The 18082-nt window shown below is 49.9% G+C and overlaps 1 protein-coding gene across 1 annotated transcript; it reads left to right on the forward strand.

Annotated features, from left to right (window-relative positions):
- Positions 1–3: 3 nt before the first annotated feature.
- MBD4 (methyl-CpG binding domain 4, DNA glycosylase) lies at positions 4–12835 on the forward strand. The gene is made up of 8 exons (XM_040358862.1): positions 4–105; positions 2635–2817; positions 4327–5444; positions 5954–6025; positions 7357–7491; positions 8193–8342; positions 10915–11018; positions 12584–12835. Exons 1-8 carry the CDS (start codon positions 80–82, stop codon positions 12659–12661), a joined length of 1866 nt encoding a protein of 621 aa, XP_040214796.1. The 5' UTR covers positions 4–79; the 3' UTR covers positions 12662–12835.
- The last annotated feature ends 5247 nt before the right edge of the window (positions 12836–18082 follow it).

Below are 18082 nucleotides of genomic sequence, written 5' to 3' on the forward strand. Positions count from 1 at the left end.
CCGGCACATGCGCGGAGAGAACCCGTACACTGAGCATGCGCCGCCCGGTACGTTTCCGTCATCTGAGTCACGTGACAGCATGGCGACGGGATCTATACTGGACAGGTAACTACAAAAAATGACCTGCCGAGGGGGGAGGGGATCAGACTTCCAGTTACCGAGTTAGACCAGACCGGATATCCAGGAAATGTTATTAGAGACGATAAAGTCCCCCCCACCCTCCTTCCATAATGGTATGTGCCAGTGATCTGTATAATAACAGAATAGGAGTGACAGTTATCAGAAGTGACAGTTATCAGAAGTGACAATTATGATCAGGAGTGACAGTTATCAGAAGTGACAGTTATCTGTGTGTTCTGATTGTTTACTTCCTACTTCTATCTGTATAAAAAAATAAACTTTCAGTTTGGATTCTATAAATAATCATCCTGGCAGTTTGTCCCTCCTTGTGATTGGAGACGCGGTGATCACATGACTCCGCACACGTCATCATGTAACTGTCGCGGAGGGCGTGCATACCTGACAGTTATCGCCACACCGGGGGAGGGCGGTGTCGGGGGAACTGTGACCCCCCCCCCCCCCCCCCGCAGGTGAATTGGTGCGCCAATGTGGCAGAATTGTTAAATTAATGAAAATTGCTCAAATAAATATTGGGAGCCCGAGAGGCTACAGAACGGAACAACCTGGCGCTGGTGTGACCGTCACCAAAAGAGAGCGCAGAGACGTGACGACGCGGCTGTTTTCATTACTCAATATTTTTAAATTTTTTGCATTTATTTTTTATTTTGAAATGTTTTTATTCGTGTTGTTAAACATTTTACATTTTTTTTTAAAACTTTTTTATTTTTTGATAATTTAAATCTTAATTAATAAAAAATGTTGAAGATATTATTTTTATTGGTTTTTATCTTTCTTTTATATATATATATATATATATATATATATATATATATATATATATATATATATATATATACACACAATTATTTTTTTTTTTTTTTAATGTTCAGTTTTAACTTTTTTTATCATCTTTTTGAAGATGTTATTTTTTTTTTAATTTTATCTTTCATTTTTTATTAATTTTTTCATGAATTTTTTATTCATTTGTTTGAAGGTTTTGTTATTTAAAAAAAAAAATGTTATATTATTATTATTTTAAATTGAAGGTAGAACTATAGGCAAAACTTTTTTTTTTTTTTCCATTTTGGATGGAGCAAGGGAGGGGTATAATCCATGTAAAGTTTGTTTTTGCCATCTGTGTCCCATTGGGGAGATTTACATTCATTTCCTGTCCCATAGTCAAACAGGAAGTTAGAGGAAATCCCTGCTTGGGGACCCCCATTCACTTTGAATGTAAATGGTAAACATGACAAATAGGATGAATCTCTCCAGCGGGGGGGGGGGGGGGGGGTAGGATTCACAGAGCGCAATAAAAACTCCCCACTCCATCCAAAGCTAAAGAAAAAGTTTTGCCTTTAGTTATAATTACATTTTTTAACATTTTTTTTTTTAATGTATTTATCTTCCATTTTTTTTTTTTTTGTTTGTTTTACAAATGTTTGTTTTTATTTTTGTGTTTGTTTTTATTAAAGTTGTATTGATTTTTAAACCATTTTTTAATGCTTTTATCTTTTTAAAGTTTTTTTTAGCTTAAACCTTTTTTTTTTATTATTATTATTATTATTTTTTTTTTTAAGATGTTGTTTTTTATAATAATTTTAAGATTTTTATAGAAACGTTAGAGCAATAGTTCTAGCGCAAGACCTCCTCTGTAACTCTAATGATAAAAAATGTTAAAGCGTTGCCTATGGAGATTTTTTTTAAAATATTGCAGTTTGTTGCCATTCCATGAACGTGCGCAATTTTAAAGCGTGACGTGTTGGGTATCTATTTACTCGGCGTAACATCATCTTTCACGTTCTACAAAAAAATTGGGCTAACTTTACTTTTTTTTTTTAAATCATGAAATTTATTTTCCTTCCAAAAAAAACTGCATTTGAAAGATCGCTTGCGCAAATACTGCGTGACATAAAAATATTGCAACGATCGCCATTTTATTTGCTAGGGTCTCCGCTTAAAAAAAATAAAAAAAATAAATATATATATATATATATATATATATATATATATATATATATATATATATATATATATATATATATATATATATATATATATAATATATTTTTTTTTTAAGCGGAGACCATATATATATACACATACATACATATACACATACATACATACATATATATATATATATATATATATATATATATAATATATTTTTTTTTTAAGCGGAGACCATATATATATATATATATATATATATATATATGTATGTATGTATGTATGTGTATATGTATGTATGTGTATATATATATGTATGTGTGTGTGTGTGTGTGTGTGTGTGTATATATATATATATATATATATATATATATATATATATATATATATATATATATATGTTTGGGGGTTCTTAGTAATTTTCTAGCAAAAAAATACGGATTTTAAGACTTGTAGGCATGAAGGGGTTAATCTATTTATAAAAGTGCGGCGACATCCATTCAATGAATGTTTTATGAATAGACTCCCAATGTATCTATGTGTGTTTTTATTTTTTCCTTGTAGTATAAAGGCGGAGCCTCTGGACATCTCACAACCATTGTATGAGGATGAAGAATCACAGAAGGACGATCCCTCAGAAGATGGAACTTCCCGCGTCCCCGAAACACTTCCTGAGGGCTGGAGAAAGATCGTTACACAGAGAAAAACGGGGAAAACGGCGGGGAGGCACGACGTGTATTTTATAAGGTGGGTGACCTATATAATGTTTGCACATTCCACCCACATTTGGATTATTTGCTCGTTCACTGCCACAGAGTAGTGGGTGGCACAGTGCACCCCGCCAGTCCCAACGTTGGCGGCCCCCATATTTGCCAGGCTCTCCCACTTATGCGGTGCGTCGCTTTCACAGAGTTGGCGGCGCAGTGCACCCACCCTGCCCACCACCACCGACCAGACACACCGGTGGCGGTTCCCAGGTTCGCCCACTCTTACCGGGCTCTCCCACTTATGCAGCACATCACTTTCACAGAGTTGGTGGCGCAGTGCGCCCACCACCACCGACAGACAGACCCCCATGGTTCCCGGGTTCACCCACTTTTACCAGGCTCTCCCACTTATGCTAAGCATCACTTTCACAGAGTGGGCGGCGCAGTGCACCCACCCCCCCCCCCACCCACCACCAGCGCCAGACCCACCGGTGGCGGCCCCCATGGCTCCCTGGTTCTCCCATTATTACCGGGCTCTCCCACTTATGTGGTGCACCCCCCCCCCCCTCAAACCCACCACCGGTCCCCATGGTTCCCGGGGCTCTCCCACTTATGCGGCGCTTTACTTTAACAGACTTGGTGGCGCAGTGCACCCACCCCGCCCACCACCACCGCCAGACCCACTGGTGGTTGCCCCCCCATGGTTCCCAGGTTCGCCCACTCTTACCGGGCTCTCCCACTTATGCGGCACATCACTTTCACAGAGTGGGCAGCTCAGTGCACACCCGCCCCCCCCAACCCACCACTATCTCCAGTGCACCCATCCCCCTCGCCCACCACCAGCGCCAGACCCACCGGTGGCGGCCCCCATGGTTCCCGGGTTCTCCCACTATTACTGGGCTCTTCCACTTATGCGGTACACCCCCCCCCCCCAACCCACCGCCGGCCCCCATTGTTCCCGGGGCTCTCCCACTTATGCTGCACTTTACTTTCACAGACTTGGTGGCGCAGTGCGCCCACCCCGCCCACCACCACTGCCAGACCTACTTGTGGTTGCCCCCCATGGTTCCCAGGTTCGCCCACTCTTACCGGGCTCTCCCACTTATGCGGCACATCACTTTCACAGAGTGGGTGGCGCAGTGCCTCCCCCCCCCCCCCCCCCAACCCACCACTATCGCCAGTGCACCCATCCCCCCAACTACCACCAGGGCCAGACCCACCGGTGGTGGCCCCCATGGTTCCCGGGTCTTCCCACTTTTTTTTTTTTAAATACAAATATGGAATAAAAAGAGGGGAAAGAAGAGTTTTTTTTTATATAAACGTAACCATAGTAATTGTGATACACAACGGGACATACCAAATTGCTTATTGGGTTGATTGGTTTATTGGCTGCAATACTGGGAACTCTCACTAGATGTCAGTGTACTTTATACACATACATATGGTAATGACTCTGTTGTTTCTCAATATATGTTACAATGCTTTAACCTTCATTTTGGGTTTAGAAAGTGTAAAGCATAAATCCTTCCCTTTCCTCTTTTTTTCATAGCCCTGCAGGAACCAAGCTGCGATCAAAAACTGCTCTAGAAAAATATCTGAACACCAACCACCCTGAGATAAAACTGGAAGATTTTGACTTCTCGGTTCCTTCTCAACAACAAAGGCACAGGAAAAGGATTGTCACAAAATTCATTAATACGGATAATGGAAACAGATCAGCCACCCTGAGCGGTGCGCAGGAAGAACATAAAGATTGTGCTGAAGACCGTGCGGTTGGCCGTCCCGAAGACCGTGCGGTTGGCCTTCCCGAAGACCGTGCGGTTGGCCTTCTTGAAGACCGTGCAGTTGGCCTTCTTGAAGACCGTGCGGTTGGCCTTCTTGAAGACCGTGCGGTTGGCCTTCTTGAAGACCGTGCGGTTGGCCTTCTTGAAGATCGTGCGGTTGGCCTTCCCGAAGATCGTGCGGTTGGCCTTCCCGAAGACCGTGCGGTTGGCCTTCTTGAAGACCGTGCGGTTGGCCTTCTTGAAGACCGTGCGGTTGGCCTTCTTGAAGACCGTGCGGTTGGCCTTCTTGAAGATCGTGCGGTTGGCCTTCTTGAAGATCGTGCGGTTGGCCTTCCCGAAGACCGTGCGGTTGGCCTTCTTGAAGACCGTGCGGTTGGCCTTCTTGAAGACCGTGCGGTTGGCCGCCCTGAAGATACACAAAACACAGAAGAAGATCCATTTATTGAGGATGAGAATGACAGAACGCCGACAATGAAATGTGTTGGCCGTAAGAGAGTCAGGAGCCACAGAAAAGGATCAGAAAAAGCCTTGAGGACTGTCGCCAGAATAAAACGTCCAAGAAAATATTCTTCCACTAAACCAGAGATGGCAATAAAAACGAGGAAACACAAGAGAAAGAACACGGTTTTGAAAAAGCCCAAGAAAGAAGAATCGAGTGAAACGGACACATTTAGTGAATGTAAATTACAGAACTCACACCGGCAGATTGACTGTATTAAGGTCGAAGATCCCACAGACCTCTGTGACCCAATGCCAGTCACAGAAGACGCAGAAGATCGGACATCCACACTGCCACCGGAGCAGCAGACTGAAGCCGAGATTAATCAGATGGCCAGCAATACAAGCAATGACAACTTACTAACGTCTTCTGGGAAGTCGAAGGGTAATTATATCATCTCTTATCTAGAAATCTGGGATCCAGAAAGATCCAGTGGGAGTACAAAATATTCCATATAGCGCCTGTGGTGTGTAGGAGGAGGAATAGCGCCCAAACATTGGTGTCATTCGAAGGCATGGTGTCCCATTATTCGTATTAATAGGAGGAATGGTGCCCCATCATTTGGTGTCAGTGGGAGGATTGTGCCCTATCATTGGTGTCAGTGGAAGGAATAGTGCCCAATCACTGATGTCAGTGGAAGATATAATGCCCCATCATTTGGTGTCAGTGGAAGGAATTGTGCCCCACAGTTCAGGAATTGTTCCCTAAGGGCCAGATAAAGGCAATAGCCCGGCCCATGGGCCGCTGTTTGGAAACCACTGTTCTACACCAAACAACACTATTCCAGGGAACCCCTAAGTAATGAATATGAATGGACTGTACGATCTTGGTGTGTAAGTCCAGTTGTCTATCAGCCAGTGCATGACTTGTTGTGTACTATGTCTTTATTTTAGATTCTATCACAAGATCGCAGGTGGAAAAAAGAAAGACCAGCCACTACTTCTCCAAGAAAGCCACGAGAGATGGTTTGTGTAGCTCATCAATTCTTGTATTAATAACTGGCTTTTATTTATTTTCAAGAAAGATCCAGAACAATAGTAAATGTCAAGCAGACAATCCAAAAATCATAGACTGCAACATCTGCAGAGGAATATGAGGCCTGTACCGAAAGTATTTCAAAACTTTTCTTTCTGTCTTACCTTTTTCTTTTTTTCATTCTTTCTTTTCATTTTCTTTCTTTTTTCTGTTTTTTTCTTTCTTTTTTTTTTTTTTTTCTTTTTCTTTTCTTTCTTTCTTCTTTTTTTCTTTTCTTTTATTCCTTTTTCTTTTGCTTGCTTTCTTTCTTTCCTTCCTTTTTTTCTTTCTTTCTTTCTTTCCTTCCTTTCTTTTCATTTTCTTTCTTTCTTTTATTTCTTTTTATTTCTTTCTTTTTTTCTCTTTCCTTTTTTATTTTCTTTCTTTTTTTTCTCTTTCCTTTTTTCTTTCTTCTTCTTTTTTCTTTCTTTCTTTTTCTTTTTCTTAATTTTTTCTTTGTTTCTTTCTTTTTATTTTTCTTTTATTTTTATTTTTTTTTGCTGTCTTTTTTTCTTTTGCTTTCTTTCTTTCCTTTCTTTTTTTTCTATTCTTTCTTTTTACTTTTTTTCTTTTCTGTTTTCTTTCTTCTTTTTTTATTTCTTATATATTTTATTTATTTTTCTTTTGCTTTCTTTTTTTCTTTTTGTTTCCTTTTTCATTCTTTCTTTTTTCTTTCTTTTTTTCTTTTCTGTTTTCTTTCTTCTTTTTTATTTTTCTTTTATTTTATTTATTTTTCTTTTGCTTTCTTTCTTTCTTTTTCTTTTCTTTTCTTTCTTTCTTTTCTTTTCTTTTCTTTTCTTTCTTTCTTTCTTTCTTTCTTTTCATTTTCTTTCTTTCTTTCTTTCTTTCTTTCTTTCTTTTCATTTTCTTTCTTTCTTTCTTTCTTTCTTTCTTTTCATTTTCTTTCTTTCTTTCTTTTTTTCTTTCTTTCTTCTTTTTTTCTTTATTTTATTTACTTTTCTTTTGCTTTCTTTCTCTCTTTCTTTCTCTCTTTCTTTCTTTCTTTCTTTCTTTCTTTCCTTCCTTTTTTTTAAAAAAAATTGTCTTTCTTTCTTTCTTTCTTTCTTTCTTTCTTTCTTTCTTTCTTTCTTTCTTTCTTTCTTTCTTTCTTTCATATCATGTTAATTGAGGGAGGGAAGGGGGTGGGGTGAGTACAGTACCCGATTTTGAAGATTCTGATAGTTTACCAATTTTTTCACACAATCTCCATTCAGAACAAAGAGTATTTTTTTGTGACTCTTTTTTGTTGTTTTTATTGATGTATTTTGTTCTCTGTTTGCAGCGCCGGAACCCCCAAGGCGAAAAGCTTTCTCAAAATGGACCCCTCCTCGCTCGCCCTTTAATTTAGTTCAAGAGACTCTTTTCCACGACCCATGGAAGCTTCTCATTGCCACTATCTTCCTGAATAAGACCTCCGGTGAGTAAAACGCGGGATTTTGTTTGCATCATTGCGTCAGAGGCTCAGATCACCCCAATTTCTTCATCTTCACCCCTCAGATCACCCCAATTCCTTCACCCCTCAGATCACCCCAATTCCTTCACCCCTCAGATCACCCCAATTCCTTCACCCCTCAGATCACCCCAATTCCTTCACCCCTCAGATCACCCCAATTCCTTCACCCCTCAGATCACCCCAATTCCTGCACCTTCACCCCTCAGATCACCCCAATTCCTGCACCTTCACCCCTCAGATCACCCCAATTCCTGCACCTTCACCCCTCAGGATCAACCCAATTCCTTCACACCTCAGATCACCCCAATTCCTGCACCTTCACCCCTCAGGATCAACCCAATTCCTTCACACCTCAGATCACCCCAATTCCTGCACCTTCACCCCTCAGATCACCCCAATTCCTTCACCCCTCAGATCACCCCAATTCCTGCACCTTCACACCTCAGATCCCTACTGCAACCGGCAACACAGAGCTTCCGGAATGTTAAAGCACTTGGTCAGGTTCACCCAGATTCAGCACACCTCATTATGTCTCAGTCCTGCTTATCCCTCTCCCAGTCTGAGCTTTGCCGCACAGGGCATTGCAAGTGGTGGATGCCAAGGATAATTCAGGTACTTAAACTGCTTACACTGAATGTTGTATCAGCTTGAACTCTACTCTACAGGGAAGATGGCGATCCCGGTCCTGTGGAGCTTCCTGGAGAAGTACCCCGGTGCGGAGGTCGCCCGGGCGGCGGACTGGAAGGACATGGCGGACATGCTGCAGCCCCTCGGACTCTATGAACTACGAGCAAAAACCATTGTGAGGTTCTCGGGTATGCATACAGCCTGGGTACAAGGAGGGGGATGGAGGCACAAGAGCCCATTCTTCAGATTGAATTTTCCTTGCTGGTTAGGGGGGGGGGGGGGGACCGGGGAAGGAAAAAAGAGAACGCAGAATAAATTTCCGCTTTTTACTCCTAGAATATTTAAAGTGTTACTAATTCCACAACAGTAAAACCAGTCTGTATAAAGCAGTAAAGCATGCTTGTTATACTCACTGTGGAACCTAAGGGGTTAACCCTCTGCATTGTGTAACAAGGCTGTTTGATCCTGTCTTCTCTGATCCTCCCCTTCTTCCACTGTCCCCAATCCATCTTCTGATACAACAGAGCTATGGAGTCATGCTCAATTTGGTGTGTATTGATAGTTTTTTTTTTTTTTTTTGTGGGGGAGAGTGCATGTGATCAGCACAGGGCCAATCAGCATTATCAAGGCAGAGGGTCAGGGGTGATACAGCCTCATAGGACAGTCAGAGGAGAATGAAAACTCCTCCTACAAGCTTTAACCACTTAACCCCCGGACCATATTGCTGGTCAAAGACCAGAGCACTTTTTGCGATTCGGCACTGCGTCGCTTTAACTGACAATTGCACGGTCGTGCGACGTGGCTCCCAAACAACATTTGCGTCCTTTTCCCCACAAATAGAGCTTTCTTTTGGTGGTATTTGATCACCTCTGCGGTTTTTAGTTTTTGCGCTATAAACAAAGATAGAGCGACAATTTTGAAAAAAAGAAAATATTTTTTACTTTTTGCTATAATAAATATCCCCCAAAAATATATAAAAAAAACTATTTTTTTCCTCAGTTTAGGCCGATACGTATTCTTCTACCTATTTTTCGTAAAAAAAAATCGCAATAAACGTTTGGTTTGCGCAAAATAGGGGGTAGTTTTATGGCATTTTTATTCATATTTTTTTTTTTTTTACTAGTAATGGTGGCGATCAGCGTGTTTTTTTTTTTTTTTTTTTCGGTACTGCGACATTATGGCGGACACTTCGGACACTTTTGACACATTTTTGGGACCATTGGCATTTTTATAGCGATCAGTGCTATAAAAATGCATTGATTACTATAAAAATGCCACTGGCAGTGAAGGGGTTAACACTAGGGGGCGAGGAAGGAGTTAATTATGTTCCCTGGGTGTGTTCTAACTGTAGGGGGGTGGACTGACATGGGGAAATGACTGATCGCTGTTCATACATTGTATGAACAGAAGATCAGCATTTCTCTCCCTGACAGGACCGGGAGCTGTGTGTTTACATACACAGCTCCCGGTCTGTAACAAGCAATCGCGGGTGCCTGGCGGTAATCGTGCACGCTGGGCACGAGCGCGGGAGTCAGGGACGAGCGGAGGGTGTGCGTGCGCACCTCCGCCGGCGCGCACGCGCCCCTAGTGCCCGCTTCGCCGGCGGCTGGTCGGCAAGTAGTTAACCAGACAATGATAGAAGTCACAAGACTGCCATATACTGCTGATGAGAAAAGGTATTTAGCAGTGTATATTTACTAAAGTACAGTGGAACCTCGGATTACGAGGATAATCCATTGCAGGAGAATGCTTGTAATCCAAAGCACTTGCATATCAAAGCGAGTTTCCCCATACAAGTCAATGGAAACTAAGGGGCAGATTCTCGTAGATCGGCGTTAAAATGGGCGGGCGTAACGTATCTGATTTACGTTACGCCGCCGCAAGTTTTTCAGGCAAGTGCTTTATTCACAAAGCACTTGCTTTGAGTAAATCACCCGGCGGAATTCAAATTCGGCGGGTAGGGGGCGCGTATCATTTAAATGAAGCGCGTCCCCGCGCCGAACGAACTGCGCATGCGCCGTCCCTAAAAAATCCCAGCGTGCATTGCTCTAAATGACGTCGCAAAAATGTCATTGGTTTCGACGTGGGCGTAAATTACGTCCAGCACCATTCACGGACGACTTACGCAAACGACGTAAATTTATAAATCTTCGACGCGGGAACGACGGCCATACTTAACATTGACTGCGCCTCATAGACCCAGGGGCAACTTTACGCCGGGAAAAGCCTAACGTAAACGTCGTAACTTTACTGCGTCGGCCGCGCGTACGTTCGGGAATTCGCGTATCTAGCTAATTTGCATAATCGACGGGAAAATCGACGGAAGCGCCACCTAGCGGGCAAAAAAAAAAATTGCAGTTAAGATCCGACGGCGTCGGATCTAATGGATATCTATGCGTAACTGATTCTAAGAATCAGGCGCATAGATACGACGGGCCAGATTAGGATTTACGACGGCGTACATGGCGCTGCGCCGTCGTAAACCCTTTGAGAATCTGGGCCATAGATAATTAGTTCCACATTGACTTCTGTTGCATGCAATACTGCATGTGGCAAGAGGTGGGGGGGCGCCGGAGAGACTCATAAATACTCGGAGACCGATTGGAAAACCTCAGAAACACTCGTGAACGGAGTGTTTCAGAGTATTTCCGAACGGCTCCGAGTGAATCGTTCTGTGTACTGTGGGAGATCGGATATAGTGACTGCAGGCTCCTGGGTTCAGTAAGACTTTAATGACTGTGTTTTTCTTTTGTTCTGCAGAAGAGTATCTCGCAAAAAAGTGGCGTTATCCGATTGAACTCCACGGAATTGGAAAATATGGAAATGATTCGTATCGGATCTTCTGTGTCAATGAGTGGAAAGAGGTATATTTTTTCTCACACTTTCATATCGGCTCTGCTGATCTTCTGCACCCTCTTTGCTGCCACATCCTGACGACATGTACTCCAGTGATGACTGCTTGGCATTTCTCAGATTGGGTTTACGGAGGGTGACAACGGTGGTCCACGCTTGCATAATGTGTTTGGAAACAGCCACTTGTAGTCTCTATCAGCAGCCCGTGTAAAAGGGTGACAATGCAGGTGTACAAATGGGGGACAGGGAAATAGTGTTGTTACTCCGGAACTCTGCGTGTTGGGTGCAGGGTTCAGGCGGGTGCAGGGTTCAGGCGGGCGTTGGGTGCAGAGTTCAGGCGGGCGTTGGGTGCGGAGTTCAGGCGGGCGTTGGGTGCAGAGTTCAGGCGGGCGTTGGGTGCAGGGTTCAGGCGGGCGTTGGGTGCAGGGTTCAGGCGGGCGTTGGGTGCAGAGTTCAGGCGGACGTTGGGTGCAGGGTTCAGGCGGGCGTTGGGTGCAGGGTTCAGGCGGGCGTTGGGTGCAGAGTTCAGGCGGGCGTTGGGTGCAGAGTTCAGGCGGGCGTTGGGTGCAGAGTTCAGGCGGGCGTTGGGTGCAGAGTTCAGGCGGGCGTTGGGTGCAGGGTTCAGGCGGGCGTTGGGTGCAGAGTTCAGGCGGGCGTTGGGTGCAGGGTTCAGGCGGGCGTTGGGTGCAGGGTTCAGGCGGGCGTTGGGTGCAGGGTTCAGGCGCGCGTTGGGTGCAGGGCTCAGGAACGCGTTACGTCCAGGGTGCAGAGTTCAGGAGTGTGTTGGGTGCAGGGTTCAGGAGTGTGTTGGGTGCAGAGTTCAGGAGTGTGTTGGGTGCAGAGTTCAGGAGTGTGTTGGGTGCAGAGTTCAGGCGCGCGTTGCGCCCAGGGTGCAGAGTTCAGGCGCGCGTTGCGCCCAGGGTGCAGAGTTCAGGCGCGCGTTGCGCCCAGGGTGCAGAGTTCAGGCGCGCGTTGCGCCCAGGGTGCAGAGTTCAGGCGCGCGTTGCGCCCTGGGTGCAGAGTTCAGGCGCGCGTTGCGCCCAGGGTTCAGGCGCGCGTTGCGCCCAGGGTGCAGAGTTCAGGCGCGCGTTGGGTGCAGAGTTCAGGCGCGCGTTGGGTGCAGGGCTCAGGAGCGCGTTACGTCCAGGGTGCAGAGTTCAGGCGCGTGTTGGGTGCAGGGTTCAGGAGTGTGTTGGGTGCAGAGTTCAGGAGTGTGTTGGGTGCAGAGTTCAGGAGTGTGTTGGGTGCAGAGTTCAGGAGTGTGTTGGGTGCAGAGTTCAGGAGTGTGTTGGGTGCAGAGTTCAGGAGTGTGTTGGGTGCAGAGTTCAGGCGCGCGTTGCGCCCAGGGTGCAGAGTTCAGGCGCGCGTTGCGCCCAGGGTGCAGAGTTCAGGCGCGCGTTGCGCTCGGGGTGCAGAAGGAATTCCAGACAATTTGGCCTGTTGGGCACAATTAACATTTCTGGATGTTCTCTATAATATAGGAGGAAGTCTTTACTTTGTGAATTCAGGTCCCTTTGAGAAGACTCCATCTCTATACATTGACATTAAACTTGTATTATCCATTATCATTTTTCAGGTTCAGCCGGAGGACCACAAGCTGAATAATTACCACGACTGGCTCTGGGAGAACAAGGACAGACTTGGATTGGAATAAAGGAACGGTCGCTGTGCGTCTCGAGGGCAATTGTCTCGTCTTTGTAACTTTTTTGTATTTGACCTTTTTATATTTTGTACATAAATTATTTTGTTACGCGGAATTTCTTTATCTATTTTAATATTCAATTTTTTTAAAATTAAATCTGAGTAATAAAACGTCTTTTGTATAATACAATCAGCGTGGATCTGTGTAGTTTGTTTGTTAAATCTGGAGGCGTTTCCTGGGCTTCTTGATCAGGGATGTCTTAATGAGAGGGCACACTTGGGCACTGCCCAGGGGACCCAGCTGCATGGGGGGCCCCTACACTTTCCCCAAAGCAGCTGTTCCTTGAGCCCACACTGCCCTGAAATTGGGGGCCCCCATGATGGTACTGAGAGTGATAGATACACAGGGGGGGCAGTCTGCCTCCTACCTACTTAATGTCTGTTTACCTGCACTGCCATCATTGTAGGGGCCCCAGAGCATTTCTTTGCCCAGGGGCCCATGATGCTATTAAGACGGCCCTGTTCTCGATCGATGTGATTGGTTATCACAGTGGTCACACTCAGGGCCGTCTTTAATATTAATTTGTTTTTGTTTTTGAAATACAGTGGAACCTCGGTTTACGAGTAACGTGGTTAACGAGCGTTTTGAAAGACGAGCAACTTTTGAAAAAATTATTCTGACTCGAAGCCGGTGCGGGGAGCACGATCAGACGAGCAGAAGTTGGTGCGGGGAGCACGATCAGACGAGCAGAAGTTGGTGCGGGGAGCACGATCAGACGAGCAGAAGTTGGTGCGGGGAGCACGATCAGACGAGCAGAAGTTGGTGCGGGGAGCACGATCAGACGAGCAGAAGTTGGTGCGGGGAGCACGATCAGACGAGCAGGAGCCGGTGCGGGGAGCACGATCAGACGAGCAGAAGTTGGTGCGGGGAGCACGATCAGACGAGCAGGAGCCGGTGCGGGGAGCACGATCAGACGAGCAGAAGTTGGTGCGGGGAGCACGATCAGACGAGCAGAAGTTGGTGCGGGGAGCACGATCAGACGAGCAGAAGTTGGTGCGGGGAGCACGATCAGACGAGCAGGAGCCGGTGCGGGGAGCACGATCAGACGAGCAGAAGTTGGTGCGGGGAGCACGATCAGACGAGCAGGAGTCGGTGCGGGGAGCACGATCAAACGAGCAGAAGCCGGTGTGGGGAGCAGAAGCCGGTGCAGGGAGCACGATCAGACGAGCAGGAGCCGGTGCGGGGAGCACGATCAGACGAGCAGGAGCCGGTGCGGGGAGCACGATCAGACGAGCAGGAGCCGGTGCGGGGAGCACGATCAGACGAGCAGGAGCCGGTGCGGGGAGCACGATCAGACGAGCAGAAGTTGGTGCGGGGAGCACGATCGGATGAGCAGGAGCCGGTGCGGGGAGCACAATCAGACGAGCAGGAGCTGGTGCGGGGAGCACGATCAGACGAGCAGGAGCTGGTGCGGGGAGCACGATCAGACGAGCAGGAGCTGGTGCGGGGAGCACGATCAGACGAGCAGGAGCTGGTGCGGGGAGCACGATCAGACGAGCAGGAGCTGGTGCGGGGAGCACGATCAGATGAGCAGGAGTCGGTGCGGGGAGCATGATCAAACAAGCAGGAGTCGGTGCGGGGAGCACGATCAAACGAGCAGGAGTCGGTGCGGGGAGCACGATCAAACGAGCAGGAGTCGGTGCGGGGAGCACGATCAGACGAGCAGAAGCCGGTGCGGGGAGCACGATCAGACGAGCAGAAGTTGGTGCGGGGAGCACGATCAAACGAGCAGGAGTCGGTGCGGGGAGCACGATCAAACGAGCAGGAGTCGGTGCGGGGAGCACGATCAGACGAGCAGGAGCCGGTGCGGGGAGCACGATCAGACGAGCAGAAGTTGGTGCGGGGAGCACGATCAGACGAGCAGGAGCCGGTGCGGGGAGCACGATCAGACGAGCAGAAGTTGGTGCGGGGAGCACGATCAGACGAGCAGAAGCCGGTGCGGGGAGCACGATCAGACGAGCAGAAGTCGGTGCGGGGAGCACGATCAAACGAGCAGGAGTCGGTGCGGGGAGCACGATCAAACGAGCAGGAGTCGGTGCGGGGAGCACGATCAGACGAGCAGGAGCCGGTGCGGGGAGCACGATCAGACGAGCAGAAGTTGGTGCGGGGAGCACGATCAGACGAGCAGGAGCCGGTGCGGGGAGCACGATCAGACGAGCAGAAGTTGGTGCGGGGAGCACGATCAGACGAGCAGAAGTTGGTGCGGGGAGCACGATCAGACGAGCAGAAGTTGGTGCGGGGAGCACGATCAGACGAGCAGGAGCCGGTGCGGGAAGCACGATCAGACGAGCAGAAGTTGGTGCGGGGAGCACGATCAGACGAGCAGGAGTCGGTGCGGGGAGCACGATCAAACGAGCAGAAGCCGGTGTGGGGAGCAGAAGCCGGTGCAGGGAGCACGATCAGACGAGCAGGAGCCGGTGCGGGGAGCACGATCAGACGAGCAGGAGCCGGTGCGGGGAGCACGATCAGACGAGCAGGAGCCGGTGCGGGGAGCACGATCAGACGAGCAGGAGCCGGTGCGGGGAGCACGATCAGACGAGCAGAAGTTGGTGCGGGGAGCACGATCGGATGAGCAGGAGCCGGTGCGGGGAGCACAATCAGACGAGCAGGAGCTGGTGCGGGGAGCACGATCAGACGAGCAGGAGCTGGTGCGGGGAGCACGATCAGACGAGCAGGAGCTGGTGCAGGGAGCACGATCAGACGAGCAGGAGCTGGTGCGGGGAGCACGATCAGACGAGCAGGAGCTGGTGCGGGGAGCACGATCAGATGAGCAGGAGTCGGTGCGGGGAGCATGATCAAACAAGCAGGAGTCGGTGCGGGGAGCACGATCAAACGAGCAGGAGTCGGTGCGGGGAGCACGATCAAACGAGCAGGAGTCGGTGCGGGGAGCACGATCAGACGAGCAGAAGCCGGTGCAGGGAGCACGATCAGACGAGCAGGAGCCGGTGCGGGGAGCACGATCAGACGAGCAGGAGCCGGTGCGGGGAGCACGATCGGATGAGCAGGAGCCGGTGCGGGGAGCACAATCAGACGAGCAGGAGCTGGTGCGGGGAGCACGATCAGACGAGCAGAAGTTGGTGCGGGGAGCACGATCAGACGAGCAGGAGCCGGTGCGGGGAGCACGATCAGACGAGCAGAAGTTGGTGCGGGGAGCACGATCAGACGAGCAGAAGTTGGTGCGGGGAGCACGATCAGACGAGCAGGAGCCGGTGCGGGGAGCACGATCAGACGAGCAGGAGCCGGTGCGGGGAGCACGATCAGACGAGCAGAAGTTGGTGCGGGGAGCACGATCAGACGAGCAGAAGTTGGTGCGGGGAGCACGATCAGACGAGCAGAAGTTGGTGCGGGGAGCACGATCAGACGAGCAGGAGCCGGTGCGGGAAGCACGATCAGACGAGCAGAAGTTGGTGCGGGGAGCACGATCAGACGAGCAGGAGTCGGTGCGGGGAGCACGATCAAACGAGCAGAAGCCGGTGTGGGGAGCAGAAGCCGGTGCGGGGAGCACGATCAGACGAGCAGGAGCCGGTGCGGGGAGCACGATCAGACGAGCAGGAGCCGGTGCGGGGAGCACGATCAGACGAGCAGGAGCCGGTGCGGGGAGCACGATCAGACGAGCAGGAGCCGGTGCGGGGAGCACGATCAGACGAGCAGAAGTTGGTGCGGGGAGCACGATCGGATGAGCAGGAGCCGGTGCGGGGAGCACAATCAGACGAGCAGGAGCTGGTGCGGGGAGCACGATCAGACGAGCAGGAGCTGGTGCGGGGAGCACGATCAGACGAGCAGGAGCTGGTGCGGGGAGCACGATCAGACGAGCAGGAGCTGGTGCGGGGAGCACGATCAGACGAGCAGGAGCTGGTGCGGGGAGCACGATCAGATGAGCAGGAGTCGGTGCGGGGAGCATGATCAAACAAGCAGGAGTCGGTGCGGGGAGCACGATCAAACGAGCAGGAGTCGGTGCGGGGAGCACGATCAAACGAGCAGGAGTCGGTGCGGGGAGCACGATCAGACGAGCAGAAGCCGGTGCGGGGAGCACGATCAGACGAGCAGGAGCCGGTGCGGGGAGCACGATCAGACGAGCAGGAGCCGGTGCGGGGAGCACGATCAGACGAGCAGGAGCCGGTGCGGGGAGCACGATCAGACGAGCAGGAGCCAGTGCGGGGAGCACGATCAGACGAGCAGAAGTTGGTGCGGGGAGCACGATCGGATGAGCAGGAGCCGGTGCGGGGAGCACAATCAGACGAGCAGGAGCTGGTGCGGGGAGCACGATCAGACGAGCAGGAGCCGGTGCGGGGAGCACGATCAGACGAGCAGGAGCTGGTGCGGGGAGCACGATCAGACGAGCAGGAGCTGGTGCGGGGAGCACGATCAGACGAGCAGGAGCTGGTGCGGGGAGCACGATCAGACGAGCAGGAGCTGGTGCGGGGAGCACGATCAGATGAGCAGGAGTCGGTGCGGGGAGCACGATCAGACGAGCAGGAGTCGGTGCGGGGAGCACGATCAGACGAGCAGAAGCTGGTCTGGGGAGCACGATCAGACGAGCAGGAGCTGGTGCGGGGAGCACGATCAGACGAGCAGGAGCTGGTGCGGGGAGCACGATCAGATGAGCAGGAGTCGGTGCGGGGAGCACGATCAGACGACCAGGAGCTGGTGCGGGGAGCACGATCAGACGAGCAGGAGCTGGTGCGGGGAGCACGATCAGACGAGCAGGAGCTGGTGCGGGGAGCACGATCAGACGAGCAGGAGCTGGTGCGGGGAGCACGATCAGATGAGCAGGAGTCGGTGCGGGGAGCACGATCAGACGAGCAGGAGTCGGTGCGGGGAGCACGATCAGACGAGCAGAAGCTGGTCTGGGGAGCACGATCAGACGAGCAGGAGCTGGTGCGGGGAGCACGATCAGACGAGCAGGAGCTGGTGCGGGGAGCACGATCAGATGAGCAGGAGCCGGTGCGGGGAGCACGATCAGACGAGCAGGAGTCGGTGCGGGGAGCACGATCAGACGAGCAGAAGCTGGTCTGGGGAGCACGATCAGACGAGCAGGAGCTGGTGCGGGGAGCACGATCAGACGAGCAGGAGCTGGTGCGGGGAGCACGATCAGACGAGCAGGAGCTGGTGCGGGGAGCACGATCAGACGAGCAGGAGCTGGTGCGGGGAGCACGATCAGATGAGCAGGAGTCGGTGCGGGGAGCACGATCAGACGAGCAGGAGTCGGTGCGGGGAGCACGATCAGACGAGCAGAAGCTGGTCTGGGGAGCACGATCAGACGAGCAGGAGCTGGTGCGGGGAGCACGATCAGACGAGCAGGAGCTGGTGCGGGGAGCACGATCAGACGAGCAGGAGCCGGTGCGGGGAGCACGATCAGACGAGCAGGAGGCG

The sequence above is a fragment of the Rana temporaria genome, chromosome 7 (genome assembly GCF_905171775.1).
Source record: "Rana temporaria chromosome 7, aRanTem1.1, whole genome shotgun sequence".
Classification (NCBI taxonomy): domain Eukaryota; kingdom Metazoa; phylum Chordata; class Amphibia; order Anura; family Ranidae; genus Rana; species Rana temporaria.